Source organism: Schistocerca americana, chromosome 7, assembly GCF_021461395.2.
Source record: "Schistocerca americana isolate TAMUIC-IGC-003095 chromosome 7, iqSchAmer2.1, whole genome shotgun sequence".
Classification (NCBI taxonomy): Eukaryota; Metazoa; Arthropoda; class Insecta; order Orthoptera; family Acrididae; genus Schistocerca; species Schistocerca americana.
In genome coordinates this window covers 370,595,006-370,620,725 of record NC_060125.1, presented here as the reverse complement: position 1 = coordinate 370,620,725, position 25,720 = coordinate 370,595,006, and the positions used below count along the sequence as shown (strand labels likewise).

The following is a 25,720-nucleotide window of genomic DNA, read 5'->3' as shown; positions in this document are numbered from 1 at the left end:
ACACATACAATCACACATACAATCACAGCTATGGCTCTTGATGTATTGGCACTTTGCTTCTTCTTAACGTCGCAATACTTTTCCATTTAGTGCCTATGGAATATAGCCATGCTGTATAGTCGTCGGAAACGGCACATCCGAGGCTCAATGAAATCACGTTTTCCAGGAGAGCCTCCTCGATCCAGAGCGTGTTTCTCAGACCGATGCCCAACTCCGACTACTACTGCTGAGCCCGTTATGCCGTGCCGCGCCCGCGTGCATTTTCCCGCGCTCGCCTGCCATCCACCTTTTACCGCTCCCCTACAGACAGGGTATTCACCAAAGGTTTTGCATTCTACGTATCCTAATACATTGCCTATGTATGGACCAGGTGCACAATTACAACTTTAACATCTTACAACAGTTTCAACATTTCTTACATTTCCATTTTGTTATAATATTGCTTGCAATTTGACATAAACATTAATATTCACATCGAAAATTGTTTACAGTTTCTTTAACTTAATGACATGAAAATAAAAAAAGAAATGAAATCAGAACATCGCTTACACTAATTTATTGAAAATCAGAAGAAAAAATTATTATATGTACAGTTGTTGTTGTTACAGCCAGAATGATCCAAGGAATATACAGAAGGAGAGAGAAGAGGAAGTGAAGTGATAAGAATTTAACGCAGCAATTAAAGATTTGAGCTGAAACAAACAAAGCACATGAAGTGGACAGTATTTCTCCAGAATTGTTTGGGTTCTTGGGAGAACCAAGGAAATAATACTCAAATTTCAAAACAGATATAACTATCCCAATTCTGAAGAAGGCAGATGCTGACAGATCTGAGCAGTACTAAACTGTCCAGTTAACAAGTCATGGCTATAGAATATTACAGTGAACTACTTACGAAAGGTTGAAATGACAGATGATGACCTGGGGAATACCTGTTTAGCTTCTTGAGACATGTAGGAATACACAGAGATATGCTGACCGTAAAGCTTATCTCTGAAGGTAGGAAAAAAAAAAAAATTGCAACAAACATTTATAGCTTTTGTAGATTTAGAAGGGGAAAAAGATCTTTTGATAGTGTTGACAAGAATACACTCTGTAGAATTCTGAAGATATCAGGGATAAAATTCGAGGAGCGAAAGATCATGTATAACTTGTACAGAAACCAGACTGCAGTTAAGAGGCACAAGACATAAAAGAAAGGGAGTAGTCATAAAGGGCGTGACACAGGGCTGTAGCATATTCACTACTTTATTATGTCTGTTCATAGAGCAAGCACTAAAGTAAATGAAGAAGAAATTTGCAAATGAAATTGAAGTTCAAGAATAAGAAATAAAGTTGGTGTTCGCCAGTGATATTGAAACTTAAACACCACTCACGGGTTAACCCTTGGGCATCTTCTGACTGGCGAACTACTGCATACAAAGCAGTATGAGTAGTGATCTATGATCATAGGGCATGTGATCAGCCTGTTGCAAGAATCTTGATGGTGCATCTGCTTTATTCTAGCAGCTCCTCAACTGGCCTCAAAAGGCTGAATGGACTGCATCCAAAGACCTCCCTTCCACAGAATAAAGAACCTGAGATGGTACTGTAAATTGAATGCAGGTCCTTCTGCACGGAAGGCAGTAGCACTAACGTTTGGGTTTCGAAGTGGTTTAATTGTTCTGTTAAAGATGACAAAGAACTTGGAACATCCAATGAGTGAAATGGGAACTATTTTAAAAACAGGTTGTGAGAGTAATATCAACAAAAGTAATACATGGGCAATGTAATGTAGCCAAATTAAATCAGGTGATGCTGTGGGAATTAGATAAGAAAATATGACACTAAAAGTAGTAGATGAGTTTTGCTATTTGAGCAGAAACGTGACTGATGATGATTGAAATAGAGAGGATAAAAATTGCAGACTGTCAGCAGCGACAAAAACATTGCTGAAATACCTATTTGTTAACATCGAATATAAATTTGTTAGTTAGTAATTTCGGAAGATATTTATCTGGAGTGTTGTCCTGAGTAGAAGTGAAATGTGGATGGTAAATAGTTCGAATAAGAAGAGAATAGAAGCTTTAGTATGTTCTGCTCCAGTAGAAAGCTGCAGATTAGATGGGTAAATTGGATAAGCAATGAAGTCGTACTGTAAAATGAGGTGAATCTGATGGTGTAAATCTGATAAACCAATTCTTTAACAGTCAAGTATCCGACTGTGACATCTTACCAAGAACACTGCAGCTGACCATTATTGCAAATTCCTGACTGGTTTGTCAATAAAAATGGTGTGTTGGAAAGTATGGGACCAGCAAATGGCATAGTCAATAGATGTGCAATTCATGTGCTGCACTCGTGAAGTAAATGCCACATGGTTAAAATTAAAGTGCAGTTACGCAACAAGGCCCAGTATGGGCTGTAATTATTGTACAGCAACGAAACTTGGTAGATATTCTAGTGTGTTAATGCAGAACCAATTTAAGCTGGAAAAAAAATTGTTCCAACTTATCCCACCAGGTACAAATCAGGAACTGTGATTGTAAGAAAAATGAATAGAAATGTTTCCATTTGTAATGGATTAGGAATGGGACATGGGCAGAAAAAATGACACAAGTGAGAAAGTAGTTTTATTATTAACCACTACTTACACTATTTGTTCAGTATGAGCACTGGAGATAGATACTGTACAGTGCCAGATTTGCACCTGGTGGCCAAAATTGGAAGCAATTTTTTTCCAGCATAAATTGGTTCCACATTACAACACTGACATATCCATCAGCTTTAGCTGCCATACGAGAATTACAGCCCACACTGGACCTCCAAGAATACTTGAACTACTGCCATAAGGTACATCAGTAAGAAAACTTCTGCTGGCATCGGGTACTTCCTGTGCGTAATTGGTAAGTTGTAATACTTTTACTTGCATATGAACATTTTAAGTGCTACTGTTTCATTTTTTTGTTTATTGTTAACACCCCTGAGACATTATGTGTGCTTCATTACGAAACCGCATTTTTGTAGGGTGAATCAGATAGAAGTCCAACTACAACCCAAAATTTCTTCCAAATGTTCTGAAGACTGCTAAATCAGAAAAATTGAGCATTCAGTGTCAGGACAACATATAGTTCCTTAAAAGACAATGACATACTCAAGAACATACGCAAATATAAAATAGATGGCCAAACATTGTTAGCAAATAGTAAGTAAAAAATCTGGTTGAAGGAACATTGCATTACACGAAATGGGGTTTCCTTTTAGGAATTGTGATTTTAGGAATTGTGATTTTAGGGACACTGTACAGTCATATCTTAATCAAGCAGAACATATTGAAAAAAAGATTTCATGATGATCAACTTGATCATAGGTGGGTAAAATGTTATTCGAAAAGAAATGAGAAATGATGGCAAGAGCAAGTGAAAATGCAAAGAGGGCAAGGGTGGCAGTTATGTCAGGTAATAGTGAGTGATTGTTTTAAGAACCTTGAGGGGTCATTGAATGGTGTCCCTCCCTCCAACATTATAAACTGTAACAAGAATATTATCTGTGATGATCCTGGACAATTGGAAGTAATTAGTGAAGCAGCAGTTGCAGATGGCACAATCCTCCCATCCTACATAGTGGGCAAAACATCCCTACTATACTTGCACAGGAGGTGGTTTAATCGGTGCAGCTTATAATAAAAATTGAAGTGATTGGCTTGACCTAACAGTGTTTTGAATTGTGCTGCATTGTAATTGTCTTGCCTTATGTCCAGCATTTAGAGGGACTGAAAATGATGATAGGTAATGATCTCTTGAGTCATCTGTCACTTAACATGATTAAAGTATGCCAAGAACATGACATTCAGTTTGTATCTCTGCCACCTAATTTGTGTCAGCCACGTGAGGTGCCCATTTTTAGACCTCAAAAAACTGGCCTGGAGAAACGGGCTAGATGACTGGAAAAGGAAGAATAGAGGGGTGGTAGAAAAATCTAAATTTCCTAGGTTGTTGAAAGGAGCCTTTAAAAATATAGCCATTGCTTCTAAATATGATGTTATATCAGGGCCCAGAAAAGCAGGATTTTTTCTTTTTGCCCCACTAGTTATTTCACAGATCCCAGAAAAAACACACATATTTGAAATGCAATTGAAAGAGGTTCACTGCAATGAAACAAAAGGAATGCTGAGCGAAGCAAAGCAAAGCTCTTGGACTCTAGGAAAAGGTATTTCTGTCAGTGACTTCAATGAAAGTGATAGTGACTGTGCAGAAAGCAGGGAGTCGTTATATTGTGATTCTGACTCTGTATCCAGAACATCTAACGGGGATGTAGAACAGCACAAGTTCAATTGAAAATGAAAGAATGGAGGAGGAAAAGGATAAAGATGTCCATGAATTCAATAAAAATGATTTTGCCATTAGTGGAATTTCCTATCAAAAGAAGGTTTAGGTATTTTATTGGTAAAATTAATATTGTCTCTAATGACACTTAAAAATGAAATTTCCGAGAAAGTAAATTCTTAATGGTCACGTTCATTTTCTCTTCCTGAAAGTGGAAAATACGGTTAAGGGTAGAAAGATTCCAAACTATTGAAAAAAAAATGTTACAGATCATGTCTTGTGGCTTGGGTCTCCCAATGGATAGACGACGACGACACCCAGCCCCTGAGTGAAGAAAATCTCAGACCCAGTTGGGAATCGAACTCGAGCTCCTTTCCGTCACGCTGAGCAATCAGCTATCAGGGCGGACAAGGGGTAGACGATTATGATATTGAGTAAACATCTTGACGTTCATAGTCTCGCAAAGTATTGAAACAAAACTGTTTGTCAACTTATCTGAGTGCAAGGATTTTTGTGGCAGTAATGTTATAATTTAATGTGCCTATATAATCTTTGAAGGCTAGAAAATTTAATATTTTGTTATAAATATACCAATATGTTTCTTAAAATTCAAAATAGTGATGTGATTCACTAAACTGTAAGATGTGATTCTTGAGTTTCTCCCGGCGTATTTGATAATCAAAATATGCACGGGTGTACTGCCGGTCTACAGTGCCCAATGGGCACAATATTTCGGCGATCATACATGTCGCCATCATCAGGTGAACTGATGGACTGAGCGCCTGTGAACGTGCCGGCATGGAGATCTGTACGCTATGGCTGCTCAGGAGGAACTGGGTTCGGTCGCGGCGGCGGTTGATTTAAATACCCTCCGGACCCAATCACTGGTTCCCAAGCCTTGCTAAGATTATAGCCACAGCCACAGTCACGGTTTATGAGGTTGTCATTGGTGCGAATTTCGATGGCCCCTCTAACAACGCTGTCCCAGTATCTTGACGTCTGTACCAGAATCCTCGTGCGTTCATACTCCATAGTGTGATTTTCTGACAAACAATGTTCAGCGACCGCCAACTTGCTTGGATACATCAGTCGAGTGTGCCTCTGGTGTTCACGGCATTGTCTGACCAATATACGACTTGCCACATTGACACGGAATCTGGTACACGCCGGCCTTCCTCAAACCGAGGTCATCTTTGGCACTCCCCACCAGTGCACGAGTTTTATTTGGAGAACAAAACACAGTTCCGACCCGGTGTTTCTTCAAAATGGAGGCGATTTTCCTTGAGAGTGCGCCTGTATAAGGAATAAACGCAGTGCCTACCTCCTCCCTCGTGATTTCATCCATCTCTACAGGTTGTGCTGTAGTGGTTGGGCGGAGAGCACGTTGAATCTGCCACTCAGGGTACCCATTTTTTCGAAATACAGTTCTCAGATGTTCCAATTCCAGGGGTAGACTCTCTGCGTCAGAGATAGTGCGTGCCCTATGTACTAGAGTTTTAAGTACCCCATTCCTCTGTGAAGGGTGGTGGCAGCTGTCTGCGTGCAAATACAGACCAGTGTGCGTTGTCTTCCGATACACCCCATGACCTAGGGTGCCATCAGCCCTTCTCTTGACCAAGACGTCAAGGAAAGGTAATTTACCCTGCATTTTAGTCTCTGTAGTGAATTTGATGTTGGGGTGTATGGAGTTTAGATGTGTAAGGAAGTCAAGGAGTTTATCCATACCATGTGGCCAGATGATGAACGTGTCGTCCACGTAACGGAAAAAGCAAGTAGGTTTCCATTCGGATGACGACAGGTCTTCCTCCTCGAAGTTCTCCATGTACAAATTTGCTACCACCGGTGAGAGTGGGCTACCCATGGCGACTCCCTCTGTTTGTTCGTAGTATTCTCCATTAAAAAGAAAATATGTGGAAGTCAAGACATGCCTAAAAAGTTCTGTGGTCTTCTCGTCAAACTTCTGACTAATCAATTCTAGTGACTCTCGCAGGGGTACCCTCGTGAACAAGGAAACGATGTCAAAACTCACCATGATATCTGACTCATCCAACCTGAAGCTATCAAGGCGTTTGACAAAATCCACGGAATTACGGATGTGATGAGGGCATTTACCCACATAAGGACTTAATATTCCCGTCAGGTATTTGGCCAACAAATATGTAGGTGACCTGATGTTGCAATTTTGAATTAAAAATAAATTAATGTGTGAATATACGAACATCAGGGTTGTGCAGTTAACACTCAAATTTGCATTGTGATATCAGTGGGTTGACCCCAGCTTAAAGTACTGAATTGCATTGAATTGAACTGAAGTGAGGTGGGGGACTTACGGTCCAACTACCATAAAGGAAGGGACCACTTGATTGGACGCATGTCGAGGCACCAAGGTATCGTCTATTTAGGAATAGAAGGAAGTGTAGAGGGAATAAAATTGTAGAGGGAGATCAAGTAAGCTATAGTAAGCAGTTTCAGGTGAATGTAAATTGTAGCAGCTGTATGGAAATGAAGTGGTTTGTACGTGATGCACTAGTGTGGACAGCTACACCAAACCTGTCTTCAGACAGCTGACCGAAACAACATATTTCATAACATATAGTATTTGCTTGTTCTCCCTTTTTTGTGTTCTTTCATTCTTATGCTTATCTTGAACCATCAGTCCTGGTGCCTTTTTCAGTGGTTGGCTTACATAGCTCTCCTTCCTCAGACAGGAACTCTAACCTGTAACCCTTACTTCTCATGGGTAAATATTCTGCTGACTCAACTATTCAGGCCGCTTATGACGCATTCACAAAGGTTTGCTTCCACCTGTACCAGTTTCCCTATCTCCCAAACTTCACAGAAGTTCTCTCGTATATCTTGTGGGAAGCCTAGGTCAGTGCACACTACTAAGGAGCAAAAATTCATTCTAGATTGAATTTATTGCCCTTTTGCAATGCTTGTCATTAACTCACTTCATTTCATATTATCATATGCTTCAGTGTATATACAGTTTTGATCTGTATAACCATGCTCTTAACAAAATAGCTTTGCTTGTAAGGAGGGAGTGAAATATTCCAATTTTTTATGCTGATGTACTAGATTTCCGTCCTTTCTATTCATTCTCTCCTGTGTTCAGAAGTCATGTTATGGAAGATGTGTGTTTTTCCATCTCTACCCTGTAATTTGTGTTAGTATTATCCACATTCATTTTTTGCTGATACCTTTTGTGTCAAAGGGATGAGACTTAGTTGCAATATGTGCTTAAAATATATAATTTTCATATATAATGAAAGACTTGATTTCAGTTTATAAGCTATGCCCCTTATTAACTAGTCTGAAACCAAAATGAATAATTATTTTGTTCAGTTTAATAATGGGATGTAGTCTGATGTTTTACTGGTCGTGGAATGCTTTCAGTTATGACATGTTCTTGCAGGTTTCCTCAGGGAGAACCACCTCTTCCTAAGCCTGTGCAAGTAGTGACAGTTGCTGCATATGATCATGCTCGAGAGGTGACAGATCACGAGACTTTAGAGGAACTCCTTGCAGACCCAGATGAAATGAGAATGCAGGCACTAGTGATTCGTGAGCGCATACTTGGCCCTGCACATCCAGACACAAGTTACTATGTGCGCTACAGAGGAGCTGTCTATGCTGATGCAGGAAAATTTTCACGCTGCATTGCCCTTTGGAACTATGCTTTAGACATGCAGCAGGTGATGTTTTTCAGCGTTTTCTATGTAACTATTGCTGTGTAATTGTGATGGCCAGAGCAACTAATTCCTAGTTTTGTTGAATGGCGTTACTCTTTTGATACAGAGCATTGTAAGTAATAGTTTGAAGTATAGTATGCATTTATTTTGCGATAATTGATTTGAGTCCGTGAGGAGACATTATTTTGATAATTACTTGTTCAAACTTTCATTTGTGTGGATCCTCATATTCAAAGATTGATCTGATAACAGTTCAGTTACATAAGTTGAAGGTAAAGCAAATAAACTTTATAACAAGTGTAAATCCAGGTGTCGAGCTATGTGCCAACCTGGTTAAAAACCCAAAAATTATGGTATATGATCTGTAAATTGTTTTGCATAAATCCCAGACAGAAATTCATTGTCAGCAATAGGTAGCTGATTTTGTGCACTTTGATATCTTTGTAAAGTTTATCAAAACGAACTTTTAATTCCTAGCTGTCCAGAGCATTATTGTTGGTGCCAGTGCCAGTGAAATAGATAACTGATTGATCTTATTGTGAAGCTCATGTTATGTACTATGCAAGTGTGTGTAAACTATGCCTAATGCAGCTATCTCTACTGAGAGAAGACATTCCATATGCTATGAAATATGTATTATCCGATTTTAGGTAAACTATTCAGTGAAAAAAATTGGTTTTTGCACTTCTTTGCTCAAGGGCTGAATTTCTTTTCCTTATTTGTCATAGTTACTGTGCCAAATCAAATTAAGTGGAGTATCGCAGAAAATTTTAAAGAGTTTGCAGAGAGAAAAACAAATTACTAAGTTTGAAATGTAGATAAGATATCGAAATTTTATCTGAAACTGAGAGCAGAATGATAACTCATTTCATTCTCAAGATACTGAGTTTTAGATGTGTTGGTTGGTCACTCCCAATGTGCCCATTTCTGTCCCTGTGCATCATGTAGTCATAACAACCATCATATTTTATAAACAGTTTCAGATATTGAAAGGAGGTATTTTGCAAATGGTAACATGCAGAGAGATGTTTATATCTTATGATAAACACTTAAAAGTTTTTTATTCACTGAGATATGGAAATAACTTGTCCGTAGCAGTGAGGTCGGTGAAACAGGATGCGTAAACACATGAATAGTGCTTAAGTTCTAGAAGTGTAGGATATTAGTTCTCAAACACTGATACACACATCAGTTCCTGTAGCCCATTGGTAAAGTGCTTGCACTGGCAGTCTGTCAATTCTTGTTTGATTCCCATTGTTGCCGTCATTTTGTATTTTATTCCTCGCACTGTTACACAATCAATTATGTATTAAATAATCAATTATAAAATTTAAATATATTTAAACAGCTTGATTTAATAAATACATAAAATTATTGTAATCAGTTTAATTAAGATTACTATCCTTGTAAACCTAAAGGCTACGACCCACCACATTGGAGCAGACTGGTAAAATTTTGCACTAGCCGCCACTGTCTCATATGATCAATGATATTGCAGCAGAAGTATCTGCTCCATACTTCAGTTCAAAGTATACCGCTCCTACGTACACTAGCAGGATCTGTAGCTTTTTTTACCAAGTCTGAACTTGGTGGTTATGACTTTTCACTGTATTTTGTGGAGCTTATTACATGTGCAAACTCGAACATATGATTTATCAGAAGTGTTAGACTGAAGATCTTCTTTCTAAAAGTGGTATGCTTTATTTTGTAATGTCTAAATTTTATTAACATTCGTAGATAAATGGTAGCACTGAGGATGTTTTATTGAGGTGTATGTATGTATGTATGTCTGTCTTACCAACGTCAATCTTTGCTTTCTTACATAATGTTCCATTGGACATAAAATGAGTTATAAGCTCCTGCCCCTCCTGCTTCCTTTCGTATTTATCGGTATTCATATTTAAATAAAGCAATGGACAAAATATACAATAAAGAAAAGAATATTTCTGATATTTCAAAATTAGTTCACTTACAGTGTATTCCTTGACATTTGATGCAAAGTTGTGTGTCTGTTACCTCATTGTAGAACTGTACTTTGCAGAGAATGCTGGATCCCTTGAATCAGATGACCCAGAGCTCACTGTCGTCATTCGCTGAGCTGTTTGCTTTCATGGCTGGAGAGCAGGGCCGACCAGCAGCACGTGGTAGGAGAGTTCCTGAAGCATCATTTGAAGAAGTGCTAGATGTACTTCGGAAGGCAGTGAGAGAGGTAGAGGCTGGCTCAACTCAACTGGATCGCATGCCAGCAGCAGCTGTTGGTGAACGAGAAACCCTTCAATTACGTCGAGCTGTTGTTGTTGCCCTGCAGCTTGCATGTTTGCTGGCACGTCTTTTGCCAGGACTTGATGAGGCTCGTACATTTGAACTTCACTGCACTGTTTACAGGTAGGTAACCATGACTCTTCTTATTTGTTGAGAGTTGTTTGGTGTGTAATTATTCTTCTTTCAAGAAGAAAATGACATGTCATGTTAGAAATGGACTGTTGTTAACCTCTATGAAAGGGAAATAACAGGATATTTGAAGGAAGAATCTGTGATTGGGTATCTACGTGTAAATCATACTCCGCAAGCCACCTAATGGTGAATGGTTGAGAGTACTTTTGGTATCACTATATATATATATATATGTGTGTGTGTGTGTGTGTGTGTGTGTGTGTGTGTGTATGGCGTGGGCGGGGGGCTGTCCCGAAATTTCAATAGTAAATCTCTCCCTGATGCACAAGGCCTCTCTTGTAATGTCTGCCAGTGGAGTTTGTGTAGCATCTCTGTAACGCGCTCTCACCAGATAAACACTCCCTTGACGAAATGTCACTCTTCATTGAATCTTCTCCATCTCCTCTATCAGTCCTACCTGATAGGGATCCCAGATAGATGAACAGTACTCAAGAATCAGATGAACAAGTGCCTTATAAGCCACTTCTTTCATGGATGAGTTACATTTCCTTATGATTCGTCTGATGAATCTGAGTATGGTGTCCACTTTTCCCACTATTTGTTTTATGTAGTCATTCCACCAAAGCCTGCTCTGGATAGTTACGCCTACATAGTTTACGGCAGACGCTGTATCCACCTGTCATCAATAGTGTAACTGTACAGTATGCGCAATATGTTACATTTATTTATGTTCAGGGTCAACTGCCAGAGCCTGCACCATTCATCAATTCTCTATGGGACCTGTCTTCATAGATGCTGTCACAGCGTAATGATCACTGATACCTTCCTTCTGTTAACTGATTCGATAAGTTGAGGTGTGTGTGTTGCCAGGAGGTCTAAGATGTTACTCTCATGAGTTGGTTCTCTATCTATCTGCTTAAGGTAATTTTTGGACAAGATATCCAAAACAGTGCCGCACGAATCCCTGTCTCTGGCACCAATTTTGGTGGCATAACACTTCTGATCTATACCAGCCAAGTTGAAGTCACCCCCTATTACAGTGGCATGATCAGGAAAATTATTAATGATATTCTGCAAGTTCTGTGTGAAGCACTCTACAACTACAGGTCCTGACCCAGGTATCCCACAGAAGCATCTGATCACCATTTTTAGCGTTCTTCGGTACTCAGTTTAATCTATATTAATTCACATTCAGAATCAGTGATAACCTCACGAGATTTTATCAAATTTTTTACTGCAATAAACACACCACCACCATTGGCGACTAACCTATCCCTACAATAAACACTCCAATCTGAACTTAGGATTTTGTTGTCATTGACGTCTGGTTTCATCCAGCTTTCTGTTCCCAACACTATCTTTGCATTATTACCTTCAATAAGTAGTATAATTCTGCAACCTTTCCTTGGATGCTCGTGCAGTTTACTAGAGTCATATTAATCTTTTCTATCTCTGATCTGCGGGGACCAAGATTCTCTGAGGTCACTGTGGCTAATTTAACAGGCAAACTGTCTTTGAGCCCAATGGAGGGGTTCTCTAAACCGAAAAAGCCGCATGTGCACACCACACATATTCCACTACCCAAGTTGCCGCTTCCTGCAGGTAGGGCACACCTGATCTATTAAGGGGAACCCTACAGTTCTGCACCCGATAGCGGAGGTTGAGAAATTCACATCGGACACAGTTGCAGAGTTGTCTGAGCCTCTGGTTTAAACCTTCAGCTCTGCTCCAAACCAGAGGACCGCGATCAACTCCGGGTGTGATGCTACAAATAGATAGCTTAGCCTGCACCCTGTGTGCATTGCTATTTGCCTCTAACAAATCAGCCAGCCACCAAAAGGAGCCGAGGATGGCCTCAGAACCAAAGCAGCAGGCGTCATTCGTGCCATGCACACTAGAATTATTTCCTGCCTTGGCTGCTGTCTCCCTGAGGGGCTCCGTCACCCGCCTAACATTGGAGTTCCAAATTACAAGCATACCCACCCTCTGTACTTGTCTGGACTGGGCAGGAAAATCAACTGCTGGCCCAACAGGAGAGGAATCCCCTGCTGGCTCAGAGTTATCATCTACAATGGGTAGCACCTTGTACCTGTTGCTAAGATGTAGGGAGCCAGCCGCACAGCCTGCTTCCTTTTTTGCTTTCCGCCTAGTGACATGTGAACCCACCACTGTCTGCTACGAACTCTGGAGTGAGGACGGACCAGTCAGATGTTGTGTATCAGAAGCTGCAGCAATTTCTGGTTCACCAGGGGATTCCAGTGGCACCAAAGGTGTAACTGGGCTTGTCACTGGCACCCTGATGTCACCGCAACTTTGATTATTAGCTGGAAGCTTGTTGACGGTAGCCAACGCAACTTCCAGCTGTTTACAGACAGCAGCCAACTTTCCTTGTGTCCGCTAACAACAAGCAGAGTCCCTAGCCATATGTACTGTGTATAAAATAGGTATAAGGTGTCAAATGGTGTGGTTGCATTTGAAATGTGTATGAAATATACCAAAGGAGAATAAACTAACACAAAGTTGATGTACAGATTCCTCACTGTACTGTGACACTGCAAGCTATTAAACACAATTAAATTTTTCTACTGAAGTTGATCGATTTACAGGTACCTGTTAGAAATCCTGTTGACCGAAAAGTTACTACACGAGATAAATATTCAAACTAGAATGCACTTATCTAAACTTCATGCTGTCTACTAGCACAAAATTAAAACTTAGTGATGTGATGGAGTTTCTGGCAATGGGAAAATTTACACTAGGAAGCTGCCCTACACAATGATATTCATAAGATTTATGCAGAAACAAAAACTACAATTAATTTTCTGACTACTAGTCTACACACTAAAATACACACCTAAAGTTCACTTCTTTGCAGAAGCACTTGGGAAAAAAAAGACTAAATTAATTTACTGTTTATCAGAAAAGTACAGCTGCCGCTGCTGCGCATCCTCTCAGCTCAGCGGCTGCCGCTACACTGTATGTGCGTGTTCTTGATGACTCTTGAAAGCTCAGAACAAGATTCAGATTTCAGTAGGCATCTTCAGTCAGCAGCTTACCAGCCCTTACAGTAGTTACAGAGCACAAAAAATGTGGATTTCCTACAGTATTAATTTATTTAAGTAACCAGTTTTTTGCTTACAAAGACATCGCCAAACAAGAGTTACTGTCTTAAAATGGCCTAAAACTTGAAAACAGATTAACTAAATACATTACTATTGTAGAATGAAGACTATTGTGTGCTTTTTGTGTATAAGTATGAAGTTATTTTGCTGAGCAGTAACAAAAGAGTCATTTAAAGGTCTATTAGAAACAAGAAGTGTGATGAAAATGTAATGAGAACTTTAAGAAAAACAAAATTATCTTTATTTATTCATAATTATCAACTTCACCCCCCTACAGTGTGATTACCATCAGATATAATACACTTGTGCCAGCACTTTCTCCAATCGGAAATACTTCTGGAAGTTACTTTTCGTTATGGTGGTCAGCTCCTTCAGCGATTCTTTTATCTTATCAATGGTGCCAAAGTGAGATCCTTTATCATGAACAAGCATTGAGGTGTGAGTGGAAGTATTGTCATAATGCAATTTCCATGAGTGTTTTTTGCCACAGTTCTGGTCATTTTCTTCAGATTTCATCACACAAATGGCGCATAATTTCATAGTAGTGTTCCTTATTGACTGTACGCCCATAGGGCAGGAACTCATGATGCATTATCCAATTGTAATAGAAGAAAAAGATGAGCAGAACCTTCACATGTGATCAGACTTGTCAAATTTTTTTTCAATTTTTGCTCTTCAGGCAGTGTCCATTGGGATGATAAGGCCTTGATGCTCCGTGTCATCGCACATCTTGCCAGTTGTTTATTTTCTTTGTCTGATCTACTGTCACAACATCACATCCGTATATCCATTTTCATCACCATCTCCATTTTTTAGAAGTTCTGAATATTTTACTTCATTCAGCAGTTCCTGAATGATATCTGCATGATGTTGTTTTTGATCAAAATTCAACAATTTTGCAACAAACTTTGCTGCTACATGTTTCACACCCAACACATATGAAAAAATTGCTTTGGCATGAGCCAAAGGCTATGCTGACATCATCAGCAACACCTCTAATAGCGATTCAGTGATTTTCCACTTTCTTTACTTCTGCCACATTGTCGTCAGTAATCAATGTGCAGAATTTAATGCAAATTCTTTGATCCATTCTGTTTCTTAAGTAGAAATTCACTGAGGACTCAAAAACACATATGACATCTTAGACTGTCAACAATAAACTAAATATTCAAAACAAACTGAAAATGCGAATATACATCAGTAACATGTTTACTGACAGGATAAAAAAGTTTTGAAAATTATATGTATAAGGTCTACAAAATTAAAAAAAAGTTCTGCTACTTTTTGATATAGTTGTCTATCAAAAGTCTCGTGTTGCTGTTGTTCTTGCTGTTGTTCATAGTGGTTATGGGTGTCTTGCTGAACCCGCTCTCTATGATCAAATCTACATTTTTTTAAAAATTTTTTATACCCAAAACTTCTTGTGTCTATTATGGAATTATCTATACCTTTATGCCTCAGATTGCTGAATACAATCCTTTGTGCCTTTTTCTTCTTCTGTGTCTGTCTATTGGCTGCAGTAGTAAATTAGAAGTTGGGGGCATGATTAAATCTTTCTTTCACAGCATTTATTACATGTGTCACTAGGGCTTTAAACTATTTTATTTTAAGGATTTATGATAATTTACTGTCAGAGGGCTCAAACGTACTACACTTTGTATGGGAAAAGAAGATCCCTGGCAGCTAGCAGGCTTGTTACCAGCTTTCAACCTTGAAGGGCAAATGGCTGCTGCAATACTGACTGAAACCTGTAGCTGTCAAATACTGTGGCAACAATGAATGCAAACTCTACAGAAAAACTTTGACAGTGAAAGAAAAAGTTTTATTGTGATTTTTTTTTTAAGCAGTTGTTGGCAGGATTTCTGAGTTTCTAACCGAGTACCCATTCCATTTTGCACACAGTGTTGTGATAATTGACATCCTCATCTGTGGACCCCCTAATCAGTGGTCTTGGTGCATGTTGCGTGAATTCTTTTAAACACTTTTAGAAGGCTGCTAGGTCACTTCTCTAATATTGTGCATGGAATGAAATTGTTAACTTAGGAGCTAGATACCCAAAAACATTGATTCGTGTACTGCTTCTTCTGTTCCGTGTCCTTCGTATTTCATGTGTACTAATCTGTTCTCTCATACGTAACTGTGTTCCATTACGTCTTTTCAGTTGATTCAAATACATCATCATTAACAATATCATGAGATGGAAAGTTGCTACTCACCATATAGTGGAGATGCTGAGTCACAGATAGGCACAACAGAGAGATTTTCACACTTAAAGCTTTCGGTTAATGGTCTTTGTCAACAATACATACACATGCGCGCATGCGCACACACACTCATGCAAACGCAACTCACACACATGACTGCAGTCTCAGGCAACTGAAACCACACTGTGAGCAACAGTACCAGTACATGGTGGGAGTGGCGACTGGGTGGGGGAAAGGAAGAGGCTGGGGTGGGGAGGGGGATGGATAGTATGGTGGGATGGCAGACAGTGAAGTGCTGCAGGTTGGGCGGCTGGCAGGGGAGAGGTGGGGAGGGGAGGACCAGTAGCGGAAAAGGAGAGAAACAGAGAAATAAATAAAAAAATAATAAATAAATAAATAAATAAAGGACTGGGTGTGTTAGTGGAATGATGGTTGTGTAGAGCTGGAATGGGAGCAGGGAAGGGGCTGGATGGGTAAGGACAATGACTAACAAAGGTTGAGGCCAGGAGGGTTAAGAGAACGTAGGATATATTGCAGGGAAAGTTCCCATCTGCGCAATTCAGATAAGCTGGTGTTGGTGGGAAGGATCCATATGGCACAGGCTGTGAAGCAGTCATTGAAATGAAGGATATCATGTTTGGCAGCGTGTTCAGCAACAGGGTGGTCCACTTGTTGGTTGACAAACTATATAGAATGCAGCACAGTGGTTGCAGCTTAGCTTGTAGACCACATAATGGCTTTCACAGGTAGACTGCCTTTGATGGGATATGTGATGTCAGTGACCGGACTGGAGTAGGTGGTGGTGGGAGGATGTACGGGACAGGCCTTGCATCTAGGTCTATTACAGGGGTATGCGCCATGAGGTAAGGGATTGGGAGCAGGGGTTGTGTATATCGTGTAGGTTTGGTGGACAGTGGAATACCACTGTGGGAGGGGTGGGAAGGACAGTGGGTAGGACATTTCCAATTTCAGGGCACAATGAGAGGTAATCAAAACCCTGGTGGAGAATGTAATTCAGTTGCTCCAGTCATGGGTGTACTGAGTTATGAGGGTAATGCTCCTCTCTGGCCAGACGGTGAGGCTTTAGGAAGTGTTGGGAGACTGGAAAGATAAGGGACGGGAGATTTGTTTTTGTATAAGGTTGGGAGGATAATTACGGTCAGTGAAGGCTTCAGCGAGACCCTCAGTATATTTTGAGAGGGACTGCTTGTCAGGAGGTATTACTGGTGGTTAGTAGGTCAGATGTGGACAGAGGTACTGATGTAGCCATCTCTGAGGTGGACGTCAACATCTAGGAAGGTGGCTTGTTGGGAATCTGTCGGGCACTGGGAAAAGTAGTGTTCAGTAGTGGTAAGGCCATGGGCATTAGGAGTGTTAGTGTACAGGGAGGTGGTATCAATAGTGACGAACAGGGCATCGTGTGGTAAAGGGACAGGAACTGTGGAGAGTCGGTGGAGGAGATGGTTGGTATATTTTATATAGGAGGGTAGGTTCCGGGTAATAGGTTGAAGGTGTTGGTCTATAAGAGCAGAGATTCTCTCAGTGGCAGCACAGTAACCGGCCACAACGGGGAGTCCTGGGTGGTAGGGTTTATGGACTTTTGGAAGCATGTAGAAGGTAGGAGTGCTGGGAGTGGCAGGGGCGAGTAAAGAGATGGATTGTGGGGAGAGGTTCTGGGATGGAGATCTTGCTAGATTACTGAAATGGGATCACTGTGGGAAGGTTTGTAGGTGGAAGTATCTGACAGCTGGCGGAGCCCATCCCCAGGTAATCCTTGCAGTTCAGAACAACGGCGATGAAGCCTTTGCCCTTAGGTAGGATTATAATGTTGGGATCAGTTTTTCGATGGTGGACTGCGGTTTTTTCTGCGGATGTAAGGTTAGTATGCATGTTGAGGGATTTGGGGAAGAATGGTGAGGCAAGGTTTGAGGTTAAGAAACTCTAAAAAGTTAACGGGGGATGGTTTGGGGGCAGTGCAGGTGGGTCACGGTTGGATGGAAGATTGAACTGAGTTAGGCAAGGTTGGTTCAGTAATGGTCTTGGTTTGAGTCTGATTGGTAGGGTTAGTGGCGAAAAAGGGTTTCCACTGTAGGGACCGGGAGAAGGAGAGAAGGTCTTTAACAAGTTCTGCATGATTGAATTTGGGAGTTGGGCAAAAGGTGAGGTCTTTGGAAAAGACTGATATTTCTGTGGGGCTAAGGCTTCTGGAGGGGAGGTTCATGACTGTATTAGGGTCTGTTTAGGTTCTGGATTCTGTGTGGTGGTGAGAGTGAGTTTTGGAGGGCGGGGTAAGTGTAGTAGGTTTGCAAGACAGGGTTTGTCAGCTATGAGGGGGTGTGGGGGAGGTTTGGAAGTTGTTGTAGAGGTGGTGGACAGTGGCACTCCAAGGTGTGAGTAGGAAGTGAGCAGGATGGAGAGTTTTTTGAGGTGGCGTCGTGCATGTTGCTTAAGTTCCTGCGGGGCAAGAGTTTGTGTGTTTTATGGGTTCCAGGAATTTGGGATTGCATAGCAGGAGAATCTTGTGGATGGGGAGAAGGTACTACAAGGTGTTTTGGGCTTGGTTGATGTGGTTTTGCAGGACTATGTTGGTGAGGGCTAAAGATTGGCAGAATTTGAACAGGTGGAAGTGATTGTGGGAGGAGGGGTGGCAGCCAGAGATTTGTAATTCGATGGTAAGGCCATTAGGGGGGATTCCATGAGCCAAGCAACAACACAGGAACAGTATGGGGGACTGGGATCTGGGTGGGGATAAGGAGTCTTTTCTGTATTGACACAGATGGAAGGAGCAAGGATCCATGGTGGTGGAAAAATGCGAAAAATTTACATAAATAATGTAGAATAACTTCTGAAAAATTTTGCAAAAATACACCCAAATATGTGTGAAAATATACAAAAAAGATGAGATGGATGCAAAATGGGGGCACAAGAAGAAATCAGAAGGTGTTGATGATAGCGAAATGCGAAAACTTGCTGATATTGTCGAGAAGTCACAAAGTTCTAAGTAAAGAATAACTGATAATATATATATATATATATATATATATATATATATATATATAGTGTGTCTGGAGTGGGGAGTGGTTCGTAGGATGAGATACAATATCCTGTGGCACCGGAAAGGTGGGAGTAAACACGCAAAAATATGTGAAATGGTGCAGGGAGAGTGATGAATTTGAAAGTATAAGATTAATTATATCGGCGGGAGTAATGTGGGACATAAGCTGCTGCACCAACAATCGGTGTGATTTTGTAGCTGTCTGTTGTGTACAGCTGAGAAGGTTGATAAAGTATGGCTTGTAAGTAGAGCGTGCAGTGCAGTTTGTAAGGCGAAAAGTGTGTGTGTGTGTGTGTGTGTGTGTGTGTGTGTGTGTGTGTGTGGTTGTGGTTGTGGTTGTGGTGGTTGTTGTTGTTGTTGTTGTTGTTGTTGACGACATAGGCCATTGGCCAAAAGCTTCAAGTGTGAAAATCTTTTGGTTGTGCCTATATGCGACTCAGTGTCTCCACTATATGGTGAGTAGCAACTTTCTTCTCACAATATTGTTACATTCCATCCTGGATTTTCCATTGTTTGATAAATCATTATTACATATACGAAGGGGATTATAATATATGAACAACATTTAAACAATTTTTAGGGTCCCAACTTCAGTGTTTTATGGTTGCAGGTAACTACGTCACTGAGAGGAGTACACAGACTGAGGAAAATTGTACAGGATGTTCATGTAAGGGGAAATGGGGACTTTTTGGAAAAAAATACATTAAATAAATTCATATTGTAGCTCAGTTTCTGCCCTTTGGTACATGGGCACCTCCTTCATCATTCCACTTTTAAGGGAGAATTGTGTCCTTTTGTTCAAATGTTTTTCTTTTGTGAAGCAGTGACATAGTTCAGTCTTTATGGCCCGTTTAACACAGATGTTGTCTTTTGTGTGTGTGGTTTTCTTTTTGCTTTTTCTTTTGGTTAAATATAAAGCAGTGTGTGTGTTCATATCAAAATTTATCATAGTGAAATATATGTGTGTATATTTTGTCTGTTAATTTGGCATGTCTTTTAGATTGGCAAAGGCACCTGTAACACACAGACTTGGAGGAGCCACACCCTTGCATGTGGCATGTGCTCAGAGAGGTGGAGGGGGAACTGAAGGAGGAAGATATCCAGCCTGCCGTCTCCCTTCAGCAGCTGTTGTATCTTTGCTCCTTGCGTCTGGAGCCAATGCAGATGCAAAGGATGATGATGGCTGCACACCACTTCATTTTGCAGCTGGTGCTACGACAGAGTTAGGTGCACCGTCTCTCATTAGGACTCTGCTTGAAGGAGGTGCACATTTAGATGCTAGGAACGGTCAGGGCCGTACATTTGAACAGCTGCTGCCTGCAGGTGTTGCGCTACATGAATTAATAAATCCAGTACGCTACACAACACTCACTTGTTTAGCTGCAGCCACAATTCGTAAATACAATGTGCCTTATCGTGGACAGATTCCTGTCTCATTGGAAGAATTTGTTGCACGTCATTAAGATAGAGAAAAATGGCTGAATGCCATTGGGTGACACAGATCTTCCAGAGAAGTGGAATTATATCAGCATTAATTAGCACTGTATTGTTACTATGCAAGCAATTTCTTGTAAAGTAATAGGAATTACGGTATGATAATAGCCGTGCAGTACTAAGCCTTTATAATATCATTAGCTGATTCTAACTGAGTTTTCACAAAATCACATGAAATGATGGTTTTGTTTGTTCCTGAGAGTGAGAGGATAATTGTTGGGAATGATATCCACTTGGTTGATCACATCTTGAGCTACCATCTTAGTACCGTTGTGTACATTTTGGCAGTGGAACACTTGTGATAGAGTATTGTTTTGTGATGACTAACAACTGTGTGGATGAAAATGATCATCACAATGTTCATATAGAGTCCAATTTGATTTTTTCCTGAGCTCTGATCTATGATTGAAGTGTGTTAGCATCATGCTGCGTGAAGTTGAATTTTGGAATAATCATATTTTTGTTCTGTAGAAGATAGGAGAAGTGTTTACTTTGTATCTTCAGTAACTGGGTTAATATTTTACTCTATAAATTAAAAAGTTATTTGCTTGAATTCTTAAAATGACAACCTTATCAAAGCTGCTCGATAAACATATATACTGAAGTGTAATTGTCCCTTCTTTTTTTAACCCATAGTCTCATTTTTAATAAAATACCCACACTTTTTGCTGCTCAAGTGAAAACAACTGTTTAACTACAGGTTAATCATATTGATTGCTTCCTCAGTCTTTATGACTAGACATTAGGGGTTGAACAAGATTGTCACTTATGTTGTATCAAGGTATTCTGATCACGGTACACGGGATGCTGAAGTCATATTGTTTCTGCTGCGGAGATAATATCTGCTCCAGCATTCATCTCTCCTGAATCGTTGACAGTAATTGTAAATTAGGAATTTCTGACTGACAGCATAGTAATCACTATTTGGAGCATAGTTGTGATAATCCTTATGCCCACAAAATCATTCAGCTATAGATCTAAATGTCATTTTTCAGCAGCTCGTATCCTTTAGTTACTTAAGTGTAACATGAGTTTGATAGTAGACACTGTATTGGACTCAGAGTAAATTGAGAACACATCACATTCGTTTTTGGGTAGTGCCTTAAATATGACTGTACTGTGTAGCAACAGCAGCAAGAATTGTCGAAGAGTGTGACTGGAACTGTTGTTTGTGTCAAAGTAAGTGACTATATGTTACTCAGACATGTTCAGTAGTCTAGTGCAGTGATTTGAAACAGACCAGTTTTATAACGTTTGTATTGGCTGCTTAAAATATGCCTTTACTAATCAGTCTCAAAAAGAAATCTCTGTTCTCATGTATTCAGCCACTTCTGTCCTACTTATGGAGGGAGAGTGGTGGATCCTTCCAGAGTTGTTGCTTTACAGTATTAAGAATTGTGCCTGAAGAGAATCTGTTACCTTAAATCCTATTCTACAGTCTTCATGTAGTCCATAGAGCTGGTACTCATGACTAGATGAAAGTGCAGATTTTATGGCCTTCACTAAAAGAAGTAAATAGTAAGTAATAAAAAGGAAATATTATGTAATTTATGAAATTTCCTGTCCACAGCTATTTCTTCATGATTTAAAATATCTGTGCTCAGCTGTAAATAGATTGTTTAATTTATGCAAAAAATAAGTGGTGTTTATACAGTTATGTTGAGAATTGTGATAAAAAATTATGTTCTACTAAAGAAACAGTTTAATACTTCAACAATAAATGAAAATTTTAGAAATACTTTGTAAAGTAATAAAAGAAAATGATTTGAAGACTTTAATGTAATTCTTTTCATGTTAATAATTGAATCTTACTTCCAGAGTGAAAATTTGATGCAGTCCTCCAGTTTTCATCTCATGCACTTTAAACCATGATTATTTTGAGGGCTGTGAGGTGTAAGGTATACACAGTATGTAACAAAAATGAAGTAAGACTTGCAGTTAATCTGTATTTGTAGGTAAACTTTAAGGCATTTAAGTTTATAATGGTATACAGTGATTGCCCATTGCTCCTATCAATCAACCTGTCTCACAGTGCACAAAGTTTACATTGTTACAATACTTCCTTTCTTTTTTTATATCACAATATTAATACTGACACCAGAGCTGCCTGTTACATTGCACTTTACACATGGAAAATAGCAGACTGCAGTAATGGAAACTGCTTGGAGCTAAAGATAAAAAATGGACTCAAAAATGTAAGCAATATATCTACAGAAGAAAATGTTCATGCCAAGTGACAACTGATTTTTATTTGTTATTTTTATTTTGGAAATATTGCTGGAGTGATATGTGCAATAACACGTTGCCACTGATGAATATTTTGTTTTGTTATGTTATGACTGTAATATTTTAAATCGCAACACAAATAAAATCCTTCATAATACTTGTTTTGTTTTTTATCAGTTACACTGGTATACAGAGTTCCACCAAATGACATAAATATTCTTCAGATTGTGTCTTTGGACTGAGTACCTCAAAGATTGATTGATTTATTAATGATGTAACATTTTTAAATGGAAAATGTTATTTTGAAGAAAACACCTTTAAAAGTGTAAAACCCATTGCTTTTCTTGTGACCATTTCTCATGACAATAGTGCTATTTGAAAGTTCTGGATCCAAAAGAGCTTGGGAATACACACACACACTCTCTCTCTCTCTCTCTCTCTCTCTCTCTCTCTCTCTCTCTCTCTCTCTCTCTCTCTCCCCCCCCCCCCCTCCCTCCAAGGGATTACTGTGCTACATGGTTTAGCTGCATCCCTCGATTCATCTGAACTTTGGCCTTTACTTGTTCATATTCTATACATTTTACCAAGGAGATGAATCTCTATTGATATAGAAAAACAAAAAAAGTTGTAGTGTAGAGGCCTGCCTACGTGTTGGCATGCAGAAATTTTGTGGAGAAGCCTCTTACATGTCCTCCATACAGTCCTGATCTACCCCCATGCGATTTCCTGATTTGTGGTGCCCTGAAGGAAGACATTCATGGCCATCGATTTGCTTCGGATGAAGAAGTGTGCACGTGGCCACAATAGTGGTTTCGTAGGTAACAACCAGCATTTTCTCATCAAGGCATTGACTGTCTTCAGCTCACAGTAGGTTAATATATTAACTGTTAGGGCCATTACTTTTGAAGTAATAAATAGTTTCCATACTTTCCCATGTGTTTCATTTTCATTTGACTGCTCCTTATATGTACAGGGCTGCCACGGGTTCTGGGAAATAGGGGCGTATCTGGGAATGAAAAAAAAAAAAAAAATCTGGAAAAATCTCATTCTTGTCTCAGTAGATGAAAAGGTTTCTTTACTAGGGTGTCATACATCTTAGCTGGCTGAGTGCAGCTGAGTATATGCACCACTTCCCTAGTCCCTCATTCTTTCATTCTTACTGCTTCTCCCCTTCCTTCCACTTCCCCCACTTTGCAGTCAGTGCTGCCACCACTTCTTGTCACTAGCCTAGCTGCTGCTGATGAGAGGCAGGATGGCATGAGGAGCGGTTTGTTTGGATCTGACCCTCAGAGATTGTAGATGCAGTGGCCAGACGGTGGTCATGTGTGCACGAGTTACGTCTCTCTCTCTCTCTCTCTCTCTCTCTCTCTCTCTCTCTCTCTCTCTCTCTCTCTCTGTGTGTGTGTGTGTGTGTGTGTGTGTGTGTGTGTGTGTGTGTGTGTGTGTGTGTGTGTGTGCGCGCGCGCTCGCGAATAGCTGGCCACACGACTGGATTCCCATGACAGGCCGAAACAGAGGCCATTTCTGTGAGCATCTGTAATGGATCGGGCCTGTCTATCTGAAGCCATTCAGTTCCCACTAATGTGCAGGTCCTGCCCATCAGATCTATAGTCTTCACGATCTGCCAGTAATTTTTAAGAGCCATCGATAGCTGGTGTAACAAATGCTATGGGTTTTGGAACAACATACGTGAAGACATTACATGTTTTTTTTTGGACCGAGGATGTACTTTTTCATACGCTACTGACTTTACTTTTCTTCAGTTCCTCACTTAATAAACACTGTTCCAGAATTCTCTCACAGTTGTGTCTGGCATGGCAACCAGAGAAATGTGTAGGTTTTGCTTAAAATTCGCCACTCATGACACTTCTCTGAATGTTACAAATGGTTAATATGCCAGGCAAAAATAAATCGCTGCATTTTCGGTGGAATTCTAGATACTAACGAAAGCAGAGGTGACAGTAGATCTTTTAGAATGGTCACCATACAAGTGTGGTCATGGAGGGGACCCACTTAATATTTACAAAAAATGTGAGAGTAGGCTTCAGTTTAGAACAGCATTTTTCTCTCCAGTGTTCTGAATGACGCCCGACCACTGCTGCACTCCCCGCACTTCACCAGCTGACTACGCAGCCATAGCATTATGCTATACATCTGAGGGTCGCAGTGGATTAATATTGGAAAGGCTGAAATTGGATTTTGACATTTTTCACAACTCAGAGAATTGCATATAATCTTAAAATAGTGATTGATTTTCTGCATACAGCTTGTCCACATGTTGGCAGTATACATGGTGGCTATCGGGAACTGCATGTCTTACTTCCTCCCCCTCCCCACATTAGGACCGACAAGAGGCTGGGAGCTTCTCTGTATGAAATGTAAGTAATATGACTGTTGTAATAGTAACACTGCACGTCTAGGGCACTGTAACATTAGCAGAGATCAGAGGCATATGAATATTATTTAAGTAATGCTGACTCTCTGCTTCTGGCAGCACCAGTAAAATTATCAAGTTATTGTCGACAAGCTGTAAAGGACTAGAGATCTAGATGTGACATTAAACAAACTACATTCCAGTAATAGTTTGTCACCGATATTATATTTCCGGATATTTTTGCACAACCTGAGGAATTGCATTTTTGAGAGCTCTTTAATGCAGTGTATCAATTAAACAGATATTTTGACAGTACGTAAGTACAAATGTGTAAAATTCAAATATGACACTTTAGTTTCCCAAGCATGTAAATCAACACAGTGTCCAGTACCTTTCAACCTAAATGATGTAAAGCAAATGGAGCAGGAACGATTTTGAGTTACTTGTTGATGAAGCTGAAGTGTTGTATTTTGTGAATTTCGTATCTATACTGGTGTGTTACTGAAGTATGCAGTTTAATTGATGCAGCAGATTAAAGATCTCCCTAAACCCTGTCAGTTTTGGTACAATTTGTTTTGCAAAAACATAGAATTTGATTTTGCTGGCTAAAACATTACCTGTATTAAAAGTTAAAAGTGGAGCTTGCTTCATTAGTGTGCAAAGGTGAATTTTTGTGAGTAACCCAGTAATTGTTGGAGAAATATGAAGACAGAGGCAAAGCAAATACTGAAACACACTGGATTGCACCTTTAAATTAGTCTTACAACTTTTTAACACTCACAGATCCCTGTATGACTGTCCAACACAGTGATAAGTGGTAGGGGTATTAAAAACATTTTCATTAGGTTTCCATAA

The 25,720-nt window shown here is 39.9% G+C and overlaps 1 protein-coding gene across 2 annotated transcripts in view; it reads left to right on the top strand.

Moving 5' to 3' along the window:
- Positions 1–21,311, top strand: part of LOC124621997 (protein fem-1 homolog CG6966) — a 130,558-nt gene extending 109,247 nt beyond the window's left edge. For both annotated transcript variants that reach the window (XM_047147542.1, XM_047147543.1), the window contains exons 6-8: positions 7,720–7,999; positions 10,038–10,381; positions 19,772–21,311. In XM_047147542.1, the coding sequence (XP_047003498.1) occupies positions 7,720–7,999; positions 10,038–10,381; positions 19,772–20,234 (1,087 nt within the window). In that variant the 3' untranslated portion in view covers positions 20,235–21,311. The remainder of the gene's footprint in view (positions 1–7,719; positions 8,000–10,037; positions 10,382–19,771) is intronic.
- The last annotated feature ends 4,409 nt before the right edge of the window (positions 21,312–25,720 follow it).